We start from the raw sequence: 12,754 nt of genomic DNA, 5'->3' as shown, positions 1-12,754 counted from the left end.
TACCTGAAAGTCGTAGGAGTGATTATCCTTGCTTAGGCAGTGAGAGAGCGGTGGGTTCAGGCAGAGAAAACATGTGCAAATGTCCTGAGGCAACAGAAAATACATTAGAAGACTTGAAGCCAATTCATTACAACCTGAGTGTGCAAAGGGAAGGGGAGGATTTTTGCTTTTGCCTGGCAAGGATAGAGGCAACAACAGATTAATTAAGTCAAAAATAATGACATCAGAGGGCTGCATGGGAGCTAGGTCATGAAAGACCTTGTCAGCAGCTGTGTGACAGAGACTGGGTTTCCCACCAAGAGCAGAGGGAGGTCAATAAAGATTGGCAAACAGAGGAGGAGGCACGGGAGAGAGGGCTGCTGGCTGTGGGAACCCAGCAAGTCAGTCTCTCTGAGTCTCTGTTGCCTCATGGTAAGAGATAATAAGGGCCACTGTGAAGAGTAAATTGATCATTTCATGCAATATTCTTAGAATAGAATATTGGAAGCATCAGCTTTTATAAGAGTAATATGGGCCAGACTGGTGGGATGTGTTACTGTCAGGTGCAGTGCTCAAACAGGCCTTCCATTCCAGCGGTCTCTTGAGAACTGCTTCTCTGGGGCAAGTACTGTAGTGATGCTTTGCCCAAAGCCCCCCAGATCACACGTAAGTTTCCACCAGGCTTGTCCTATTGCACCTCTGTCCTAGAGCAAGCTTTTTCACTGCCTGTAGACAAGGTCTGCAAGTCTCCGGGTCTGTGGAAGGCAGGCTGTCCAGGTGCTACATCAGGGAGGGGCAGCAGGTAGAGTCCAGGGCACTGGGCATTCAGCAGTGAACTGCTGGCCAGTGGCCCTGGGAGGCCCACCCTCCATCTCAGCCTGGAGCCCACCAAGGCTTCTCTTTTTCAGAGGTTACTGTGAGATGTCGGGGACTCACCCCAGAAGCCTGCATCTGAATCTTTATGCCATGTATTTCTTTGTTGTGCTGCTTTTTAAAAGCCTACAAGATTTTTTGATTTTGCTTTGGTGAGGCCTGGGAGCGGTAATACTTAAAAATATCACCCTGCTTCATCACTGTAGAAAACTCCCAGGAAATTAAGTTCCCTGGAGAGCTTCCCTCTTGTCTCCTTGGTATGCAATTTTAGAGAGTCGGTCAAAATACATGTAGGTGTGAGGGACAGTTCTTCCAAACATGCAGACTGTGGTACATGAGAGTTAAGGTCACATTCATGCTGTGCTCATCTTCTGACCCTGGGCCTCTGAGGATGAGGACAGGACCCCTAATACAAGGGTACCAGACAAAGCAGACTCTGTTCTGAGAATTTCTTCCCATTAAAGACAGAATCTCACATAATGCTGAGTCCCCACCCTGCTTAGGGGCCTTGTGTGGTTGTTTGCTCATAAATTATCTTTTAATTTATTAAACCTATGAAGTAAACCTATGATTCTCATTTTTGCCACAGTGGAAAAATGCATCCCAGAGGGGTCTATAGATTGGATCAGAATTTCATATGGGTAGTTTTACTCAAAAGCCCCCGGGTTCCCTATACCCCTTTGCAGTTAGATCCTGACGTGTGTGAATCCCTAAGCTATCACTACATGGCCCTGTGACCCTAGACAAGCTACTTAACGTTGCTGTGATTCCTTACCTAAAAAATGGATAATAAAAACAGTCATCTAGTAGGACCGCTGTGAGTAAAATGACTTCGCGCTTGTAATTTACTTAGGACAGTGCCAGGTGATTAGTAAGTGCTATAAGCAAGTTAGCCGTTACTGTTATTATAACTGGAAAGATAGAAAAGTCCCAGTATCATCAGAGCAAAATAGGATCTTGCTCAAGGTCTCTGGGCTAAAAGTATATACATATATAACCAAATAAATATACACAAAAAAAAGAAAAAGACAAAGAACATTCAATACCCAACCTCAACAGCTCATTCCAAGAAATCGTCCCTTAAAAAAAAAAAAAAAAAAAAAAAAAAAGGAAAAGAAAGAAACCAACCTCCAAAGCAGATACATGAGAAATGCTGGGTTTTAAAAATTGTTTTCCAGTAAGAGCTAATTCCTTTATTTACGTCTCTCACACCCCCTGTCATTTCCCTGCAGCTTCATTAAGGATCTGGATGAGCTGAATTCTACCGTCTTAGTCCCATGATTATCTGCCATTATTATTGGCATCCTGAAATAGGCTCATCCAGAGAATTTCAGAGGAAGAATTTTAGAGGAACTTTACAGTCATTAAAATCTTCAGCCTCAAAATTTATTCAGCTGATCCTCAGCTACAACTGGGATAAGGGAAAGACAAGGATTTTGTGACAAGCCTTAAAGGGCCTCAGCACTGCATCCTAAATTGTAGCCGTGGTACGGGCCCAGAACTTTCTATAGGCTCTTCTCAGAGTTCCTTGTCTGACGAATTCAGTTCAGTTGGCAAATCTGTATTCATCATTTACTTTTGCAAATAGTTATGAGGAATTCAGGAAACTTTTTATCTCTGTATGAATGGAAAAGTGGTACACCCTTAAAGCTTAAAGACTTGAGAATGGGCTATCCTGTGTATTTCAGGCTCTAGGCAACATTCTTTTTTAAAAGGTACAAAACCAGCAAGACCAAGCACAGGAAACAGAGCACAGGGTTAGAGCCAAAGGAACAGATCTAATTTGGAGTCAGATTTGTTTTTCCCTATTGCACTTCCTCCTCACCTTCTACATCTAATCCATCAACCCATCCTGCTGGCTGCACTTCCAGATAGATCCTGACACTGTCCCTTCTCCCCAGCCCACCTCTGCCACCCTCACGCAAGCCATGTCCTCTCTCCCCAGGTGACTGCAGTAGCCTCCACTGTTTTCTTGCTTTCCCTCCCACTCCCCTACCACCCCTTTCCATACAGCAGACACAAGGATCTTTTAAAAATATAAGTCAGATTTTATGATGTCTTTGCTGGAAACTTTCCATCAGCTCCCTTCCATTGTCCTGAGGATATGGTCCAGACTCCTTGCTCCAGCCCCCTAACATGTGGGATCTGGCCCTCGCCTGTCTTCTAGAATCGCTCTCTTTGAAGGTCTTGCCTACAAAGCTCCATCCACTCAGGCCTGTATCTTTCCTCAAACAAGATGAGCCCATTGCATACTGAGGCTGGATCTTTTCATGACTAGCTGCTTCCTGACATTAAGATCTCTAGGTCAAGGGCACCTCCTCAGAAGAGGGCTTCCCTGACCATCTCCATCTGAAGTGGCTATTTATTCACTCTGCTCCATCACCCTCTTTATTCTCTGTGTAGTTCTTGTCACTCTCTGGCTTTTTTAATGATCTGTCTGTTGTGTGTTGCTGACCATCACCAGAATGGAAGACCTCTGAGGGTAGGACCTGGCCTGTCTTGTCCTTCACTGTATCCCAGTGTCCAGAAGAGTGTCACACATAAGAGCATCTCAGTAAAGCTTAATGAATACGTGGGATCCCGATCATTTGGTCAGGTGATGCTGCTTCTTCAACCTGAAAACCACAATCCTCAGGACCCTTTTCTCTCTTTGGGAAACTTCACACCATGTTAACAATGCCCCATTGCCATTGGGAAAGAGAGAGCAGTGCTGAGGGCCGAGGATGGAGAGCGAGTCAGGGCCTCATCGAAAGGCCCTGGGACCCCAGGATAAGCAGCCTCAACTTACCTGTAGACAGTGGAGAACCACAGAAGCAGGGCACCATCAGGTGTGTACCAAGGTCCCACCAGACATAAAATCCTTCTGGAGGGGAGACTTGGCTTAACTGGGAAGTGGCTTAACGCCCTAAATGGACCAACTGAAAAATGAAGTCACCCACTTCACCTGTCCTGAATAAAACAATAGGAGATCCCCCTATCTCCTTTGAGTGGGGGTGCAGGCTGGGGGCGGGGCAAAGGCAAAGGTCCAGGGCTAAGGGGGACGGGCAGTTTGGAAAGAAGTAGGGGCCACCCTGTGGGTGAAATGAGAGAGGAGGTGGGGCAAATGCTGTCACAAAGGCTTTATCAGGCTGGACCACCTCGAAGGCAGCTGTGAATGTCTCCCCAATCAGTGTATTCCAGATGCCGCCTTCGCCGGGCTTCACTCTACTCTGTGGCTCCAGGCATGGGCCTTGCAGATAACAGGGGTTCAGGGCTGGCTTTTGACTGAATGAACGAGTGAGCCAACAGAGGATGGCTTCTAGAAGAAGGACAAAGACGGGATAAAAATCCTGCAGAGACCAGCATTGTTAAGAGCCTGGAGCTGGGTGGTGGCTGAGGGAATAGACAAGAGGCAGTGCCTTTAAGAACTATTCTGATGGGACTCAGGGCACTGATTGCCTGTGAGGACTGAAGGAGAAGAAGTGGGTCAAGAATGACTCTGAGGCTTTTGACCCAGGTAACTGGACTCTAAAAGGAAGAACAAGCTTTTGAGAAAAGGATAATGAATTTGGTGTAGATCCCATGAAGCACTTTATTTTTTCACTAGAGAAGAGTTTTAAGTCCCTTACAGCCAAAATAATCCATATTTATTATAAGAACAAATATATCAAAGAACACTTAGAAATGCAATTAAATTTGTTTATTGAAGCACTATAGATAAACTATGAGTAATACAGATTGTTTTCAGCGTCATATAGGTGCCACACATTTCTCCTGGTACTAGATGATGGATAGATAGATGGCCAAATAAAACACAATAGTAGAAGGAATCTAGAATAATAAATTTTGTCACTAGAAGTCTCTCTAGATATCAGCAAACCCAATCCCATTTAACAGGTGAGGAAGCAAGGACCAGAGAGACTAGCGTTCTCCACTCGACAAATGTTTAGGGCACTGACCACGTGCCAGGCACTTGGTGCTGGGCATATAGAGGTAAACAAAACACGGTACCCGTATTCACGGAGCTCACAGCCAGGCTAGTGAGTGAGGATGTCTGGGAAGCAGGAAATTTAGACACAGCCTAGTAAGTATTGTCAGAATAGCATATTCCAGCTGCAAAGTGCACCCAATCCAGGCTTGGGAGCAGCTCTCCAAAGCCATGCGTGAGCTGACCTGAGAAGGATGAGCAGAAGTCAGATAGACCAAGAGGTTGTGAAGCAGTGCCCAAGAGATGCGGGTGAGGAGAAGCATAGTGTGTCTAGTGAAGCAAAGGAGTTCCCATACAGGGGACTTCTCGTCCTGGGTTTCAGAAACAGTGGTCTCCTGCCTCCCAGTTCAGTGCTATTTTTACAATGCTACCTGTCTTTCTAGGTCTACTGACAAATAGGTGATGACTAAGCACATATATTAATACTCTTGCATAGAACAAAAGGAGCATACGTGGCTCATGCTTACTCAGATATAGACATGAAGGTTTTCCAAACTCTTCTGTGCAAAATATATCTTTAGAGGAATAATTACCTTGTGTTACAGCCTTTCATTTCCTCCCAAATATTTACATCCATTGGGTCATGCCATAAAGCTCTTAAATCCGGAAGGGATTTTTAGGGATCCCTGTGTCAGTGGCCAAGGGAGCACAGGGTGAGGGGGCGAGGTGCTGGAGGGACGGAGCAGTGGGCGCGTTTACTACCCTGGCGCAGGCAATAACGGGATCATCATCTATAGAGAGCTTAAAATTACTGCTAAAACTGACCAAAGCCGTTCTGCTTTTTATGATCACTACGTGCCAGCAGTCTAGCCCTTCTCAGTAATGTCAGCAACGTCAGCAACAACACATTCACCCCTGCCAAGGCAAACCGCTCCTGCTGACCCCCGCCCCAGTGTGTGCCACTGCGCCTCCGTACACCTGGACACGCAGAAGGCGCAGAGCCTAGGCAGGCTTTGGAAACGTCTGAGGTCCCCGTGTTAGCCATCTCTTCAGCTCTTACTATCACCTGTTCTCCATTCCATTCCTTTTTGTAAACCTAGTCCAAGTAGTACAAAAAAAAAAAGCCACATCAGTGTTTATCTTCCTAAAATTATATTTATCTGCAATGAAGATTCTCATCTCTCAAGTCTCAAATCCGGTTCCAGATGGGGCCGCTGATGTCCAGTGCTGTCACTTCCACATCCACGGGCTTACCAGGAGCAGTCCTCGCTCATCCTTTCTGGCTGGGCTGTCTGGCACGTGCTTGGTGGGGTAAACACTGAGGGGTCTTTAATGCCCAGCTCTATGTCGAAAAACCGTGTGGACAATATCACACTGTAATTTTTGGTGAAGGTTTCCTGAACAGGATAGCAATCCTTGACCGTATAAATGCCAATCCAGGTTTCATCTGTAAGAGGAAGGGAAGCTAAGGTTTTAATACAGAAGACAAGCAAAAGGCATATATTTTCTATTGTAGTAAAAGACATAAAATTTACCATTTTTAAATACAGTTAGGTGGCATTAAGTACATTCACACTGTTATGAAAGCATCGCCATCATCCATCTCCAGAACTTTTTCATCTTCCTCAGTTGAAACTCTGTGCCCATTATACCCCCCATTACACCCTACCCCTACCCCCTTGGAAACCACCATTCTACTTTCTGTCTCTGATTTTGACTACTCTAGGTACCTCACATAAGTGAAATTATACAGTATTTGTCCTTTAGTGACTGGCTTATTTCACGTAGCATAACATCCTACGGTTCATCTACGTTGTAGCATGTGTCAGAATTTGCTTCCTTTTGAAGGTTTGGTAATATCCCATCTATACACCAACCACCTTTTGTGTACCTGATTGTCTCCTGATGGACATTTGCGCTGTTTCCACTTCTGGCTATTAAGAATAATGCTACCATGAACATGGATTACAAATATCTGAGTCCTCGCTTTCAGTTCTTTGGGGTATGTGTCAAGAAGTGGAATTGCTGGGTCATACAGGTAATTCTAGGCTTAATTTGGGTCGGGGGTAGGGGACCTCCATACTGTTCTCCAGAGCATAAAGGTCTGTGTTTTTTCAAACAGTCTTGCGGGAGGTGTGCTGGCAGCATCGCCGAGAAGAGCTTCACCTCTACATATAAAAGTAGACACGATAGTGGGAGTAGGTCTGGTCGCCGCAACTTCGTTAGTGTTGTGGGGGAAGGAAAAGGAGGCACCCAACTCTAACGGGTGCCTTAGACGACTGCCACCTTCCGTGTCACAGACCTTGGGGGCATTGTTAAACATCAGAGCCAAGACCGAGCCACGACATTCAACATGGCACAAAGTTACAGGTGGTGCTAGAAGGCTGAGGTGTTTCAAACGTGATGCTTAGATCCTCGCCCAACCCAACTTGCAGAGAACGTGTGGGGACTTCAGAGGGAGTTAAACAATTTGATTACACTTACAAATCTCCTTAAAAACTACCTTCCTTAATGGACTTTAACATTATTTCTCCATCATGCTTCCTGAGATGCAACACTTGAATATTTTTTGACCCCTTACACGATCTCGCTGACTTTCTGTCGGACCACTCCTGGACGGTGATCTGCTCCTGAGGCCCCCCTATGGAGTACTGGTCCTCAAAGGTGGAGTTCTGAGGAATGTCTAGAGGATCCCAGGGCTCTGTCAGGATGATCTTGGAGCACTGCTTGGTGACTTGTTCGATCTGAAACATCACTCCCTCCTTATAGAGCAAAATATATTCAAATAATCTGGAAGACAGATTAAAAGAGAATAGTTCAGGACTTGATGTTACCATCACCATACCTTTTATCAGCATAAAAGCCAAAGGACTTTGATATCAATTACTCTTAAAACGTAACAAATAATTGTTTTACTTGCTAGACAATCATTTACTTATTTACAAACACTAGGACCATGAGCAACCTGAATATAAAATAAAGGTCAGAGGTCAAAACTGAATATTCATGTAACAATTACTTATCCAGTACCTATTAGATGACAGAATCTGTGCCTAGGATACAAACATGAGGAAGGCGAGGCCTTGGGTTAACAGCTGGTTTGTGACCTATCTTTTAGCCTCAGGGATACAGGAGGACTTGACCCTGGGCTAGGTTGAGTTCCTGCAGCGCCAAGTCAAGGGATTACAGGGGTGTGCTGCATGTGGGATGACCAGAGCCTGCTGAGGATGCCCCAGACACCTGTGCCCCACTGTCTCAACTGCCATCATGAGGAATGGGCTTTGGTGAGGTGCAGCTGCACTGAGAATGGACTGAGATAGGCAAAGACAAAAGCTGAGGAGACCCCACGTGAATGGCTTCCCTGAACTGACTTTGTATGCATGTTCTTAGCCTCGTCGCTCGTACCCACTTGCACACCGTGTGTGTGGAGCGAGCCAGAGGTACTCCCAGTCTGTGCCTGAGCCCACAGACAGCCTGCCATCACCTTCTGGTCACTAGCTCTGTGTCCTTCCTAAAGCTAAGCCATCCTGATGTTGGATGAAGCTCGCTGAGGCTCTGTGCATTCGACCATCAATCCAAAAGTCAGGGCGCTGCTGTTGGTTGAGTGGTGTGAGGTTGCAGCCCTGACTTCAGAAGTGAAATGCACAATGCCTGAAGGGAGACGAGCCTAGAGAAGTAGCTTTTCATGAGCAAATAAAGACAGCCAACCAATTATCCATGCTATGTGAGTCTAACTCCACTCCATGGCCCCCACAAAGAATGCCTGTTCTCCATCCCAAGTCAGGAGCTTAAAAATTATTTTCTTCAGGAAAAACATTATAAATGATAACTGTATAGTCAAAATAGTACCACTGTTAGTATAATGCTTCCATTTTCTATGAGCTAGTATAAAAATATAAACAAATTCATTTTATGGATATGGATATATCTATTCCGCTTATTCCAGACAATGTTTGAAATGGCTTACAAGGGTAAAACCCAAGCACAGACTTTGAGAAGTGGGATTGAGTGGAGACAGAAAAGGAAATGTTCATTTTATGCAATACTGATCAAAAAGGGAGCCAGCCTCTTATAATATACATGCAGGGTTGACATCAAACTGTAAGCCTTTTGGAGAAGTCTGGGGTTGGATTGCCACTGTTTCCTCATGCCCTGGCACATCAGAGTCTAAACATTCATGGAAGGGGTACAGAAACACTAGCATCAACTTTAAGAGTATAGTCCCGCCGTGAATATGGGATTCTTTGTCCATACACAAATCCTGCTGCTTTTAGTGAGAGCAACCCCGCTCCCCGCGAAACACCTACACTGTGTGCCCACAGGAGTGGTTGCCTTCCCTCACCCTCCCCATCATCAGCATCATCCTCTCCTGCCTCCCAAGTTCAAGGTGGTTAGCCTAGAGAGTCATTCCCAGCTTTGGCTGATACTCCAGGTGTGTGCTTCTCAAACTGCAGTGATTGTCCCCTGGAAGATATGCCACCATGTGCAGGACAGGGAGGTTTCCTTCTTGAAACTCAGCCCTCAAATCCACAGGATCACAGAAGTGAGAGCCTGGCAGCTGTGTTCACGTCCTTGACCTGGCCACTCTTGGCAGCGCTGCAGAGCTTTCTGGACCAGAAGGGGACATCTGACCCGGGGTGGGGGAGCAGTCAGAGTCTCTGACTCAGACATGTGGAATTGCCACTGAAGATCTGCTAGTCAGTCACTTCCCGTGGCCTGGACATGTCATATGTAAATGCAGAAGCCGTGGGAGGCTGATTTCCAACATGTGAACTGAATACAAGTAAAGAATGAAGCAGAGAGAAGCAGCAAGCCAGGATTCCAGCAGCTGTTCGTTTCCTGGATGCATTGCCTCTCTGAGGCCCGGTGCCCACACATCCACCTGCAGAGTTATGATAAGTTTCCTTTATTCTAACAAACTTTCCTTTTTCTGCTTGGAACTTTTTGTGTGACTCAACCAGGACTTGTTTCTAATACAGTTGAGGACTCCACTGTTCCATATAGGGCCCCAGGGAACAGCTGTCACCTCAGCTGTCCTGGGAGAGGCACCACGTGGCCCACTGCAGAACCAAGGGCCACCGACGCCTGGTCGGTCACCTGCCCTGGGAAGGGAAGGGGACAGCAGGAAAGGAAGCTCAGCCAATCTCACTGTTTTCCTGAGGCCAGCTCTGTCCACACAGAGAACAAAGTTTTAATTTCAAAATGAGAATTCTAGACTTGAAATAATCACTACAAAGTGTTAACATTGGTCAGTTCTGGGTGGTCTGAACACAGGTGTCTGTTACGGTGCTCTCTATACTTTTCTAAGTTTGCAAAATATTTAATTTGAAAAAAAAGAGAGCATCGTCTGATACTGAGGTTATGTTGACAGTGCCTTAAGTAACACAGAAATAAATGGGAAACAAAATAGAACTACATAAATCATTTTTTTCAAAATCCCATATGGATACAAATGCTAATACTGCTCCATTCGAAGTTTTGGTAAAGATTTTCAGGACGCTGTAGCAGCTTATGTGTTTATGTGAACACATTCATGGTCAAGATGTAGGTTCTCCATCACAACTAGGATAAAGGGCCTACAGCCCAAGGAGCCAGAAGGTCAAAACGCAGAGATCAGCCAGGGTTGAAATGAGTCATCTGCCTGGGATGCTGTGCGGGTAATAACCCGTAGACCCAAAGGACTGATGCACTTCAACAGAAACCGGATCCTGGGAGGCGAGATCAAAGCCTGGCTCTGAAGTGGAGGAAGCTGTGAGGACAGGAGTCACAAACCTCACCCCTGGGGTGCAGTCAGGCAAGGTGAGGGGTTGGAATGGGTGTGACGGACGAGGCAGGCAGGCCAGCTCTGGGTCAACAAGAGCCTGCAAACTTCGCCTCCTTGCTGGCCAGACACCAAGCAAAGCATCATTCCTGGGAGGCCCCCGCCGCCCAGTCTCAGGGTGGGGCCAAGGGTCAGCAAGCCAAGCTCACCAAGGCAACCCGGATGCAGAGGAGGTGCCCAGCGCGCCATTTTGCCTCTCACCTCATGGACAAAGGATTTTTGTGACTTTTGACAAAATTCTCAGGCTGCGTGGACATTTTCTTTGTTTCCTAAACATCTGTTTTCCTAAAACTGGAAACTCTAATTTAGAAAAATAACAACTCTGTGAATGTCAATTAATTTTTTCATTTTCATTTTTATTCTTATTTGTGGTAAAGTATACATAACATAAATCTACCATCTTAACCATTTTTAGGCATGCAGTAATAGTGTTAAGTATGTTCACATTTTTCCACAAACAATCTCCATAACTCTCATCTTGCAAAACTGAAACTCTCTACCCATTAAACAACTCCGCATTTCTCCCTCCCTCGGCTCCTGGCAGCCACTGTTCTGCTTTCTGTCTCTATGAGCTTGACTACTTTAGGGACCTCACCTAAGTGGAATCATACAGTATTTATCTTTTTGTGCCTGGGCTATTTCCCTTAGCATAATGTCCTCAAGATTCATCCATGGTGTACATGTGTCAGAATTCCCTTCCTTTGTAAAGCTAACTAATATTCCATTGAATGTATATACCGTATTTTGTTTATGCATTCATCCATGGATGGACACTTGGGTTGTTTCTACCTTTTGGCTATCATGAATAGTGCTGCTATGAACATAGGTGTGCAAATATATTAATTTTTCAGTATGTGTATTATACACATTTTACAAACATAAATAATTATTTATTTTCTAACCTGCATTTTAAATTTGACAATTTGTCCTTGGTATCCTTCCAAGTATTTCCAAAAAATACATATCCATGGAATCATTCTTCCCTAATTTACCATGAAATAGTTTAAAAATGCAGAAAGGTTGAAGGACTGGTACAGTGATCACCTTTATACTGCCATCTAGGTTCAACGATCATTACATTTTGCCATATTTTCTAAATATCTCTTAAAAACAAGGCTCTGTACCTCTTGTCCCATTGCATCAGAAGACAGTGATGTCCCATTCCACTATTAACGCTACCGACTTTGGTCATCAAGTCACGTGGTTCCTCCAGATACCCCCATCATAAAGGCATTTCCTTTCATAATAACCAATTAATTGGTGGGGAATACTTTGTGATGCTGGGAATAGCCTCTTACCCTGTAACTGTCACCTAATCGTTTCAGGTAAAACCATTTCCTGAATCAATTACTTCACAGGAGGCTGATATAATGCTACCAATGGTCTAGCAAATGGCATCTGTCTCTCCATCGATCTATCTAGTATCATTCTGCACTCAGGTTTTTATTTATTCAACATATGACAAATAATCAAAGTCATTATTCCATTTGATGCTCAAATTATCACAAGTTTGGTCAGCAGGAGCTCTCTCCATCTGGTATTTGTGACTTTTGACATGACTCCATTAGTCTTTGAGTGATTCCTGGCTTTCTGTAACACAAGTGTCCCAGGCTCACCTTGGACTTTCCTTGCACCAAATCTAAAATCAGCCATTTCTCTCAGGAACCCTAGAACTTACTGGGAAACAACTTAGAAACCAACATTAGGGCCCCAGATGTGCTCATTGTCATTGAGGTGTTATTGCTTGAGGACCTTTTAGTGGTTAGAGCTTATATTTTTTTAAAAGTCATGAATTTATACTGATATTTCCAATCTAAATTTAACATTATAGGTTCTCCCCTATCATTTTTGTTTTTATGTTTGCATACATTTTCTCTTAGAATAAAATCATGCTTCCTAAAAACATTAGTAAACTTACTTTAGCAAATTTACTTATTTGCTTTATCCTATAATAGCTTTGAAATCGTAATTTCAAAACTGTTGTCAAAAAATAGAACTGCCCAGGGAAGTTTAAAATATCATTGCAGTTCTTTTTGTCTTTGGAATACAACTCACTAGAATTTAGATCAATACTGCATTAAAAATTCACTTGGATTAAGCCTATTCCTTGAGTGGCTATGTTTCCAGATTGATCTGTTGTTAGGTTCATTTGTTTGTTCTCAGTTCAGGAGTGT

The 12,754-nt window shown here is 44.4% G+C and overlaps 1 protein-coding gene across 1 annotated transcript in view; it reads right to left on the bottom strand.

The window, feature by feature from the left end:
* Window positions 1-4,516: 4,516 nt before the first annotated feature.
* EPDR1 (ependymin related 1) overlaps window positions 4,517-12,754 on the bottom strand; it is a 30,240-nt gene continuing 22,002 nt past the window's right edge. Inside the window, exons 2-3 of the mRNA XM_032484249.1 lie at window positions 7,341-7,549; window positions 4,517-6,206 (exon numbers count right to left, since the gene is read on the bottom strand). Coding sequence (XP_032340140.1) covers window positions 6,010-6,206; window positions 7,341-7,549 — 406 coding nt within the window. The 3' untranslated portion in view covers window positions 4,517-6,009. The remainder of the gene's footprint in view (window positions 6,207-7,340; window positions 7,550-12,754) is intronic.

This window comes from Camelus ferus, chromosome 7, assembly GCF_009834535.1.
Source record: "Camelus ferus isolate YT-003-E chromosome 7, BCGSAC_Cfer_1.0, whole genome shotgun sequence".
Taxonomy (NCBI): Eukaryota; Metazoa; Chordata; class Mammalia; order Artiodactyla; family Camelidae; genus Camelus; species Camelus ferus.
Note: the sequence above shows the minus strand (reverse complement) of the source record. Positions and strands in the feature narration are given on the sequence as shown.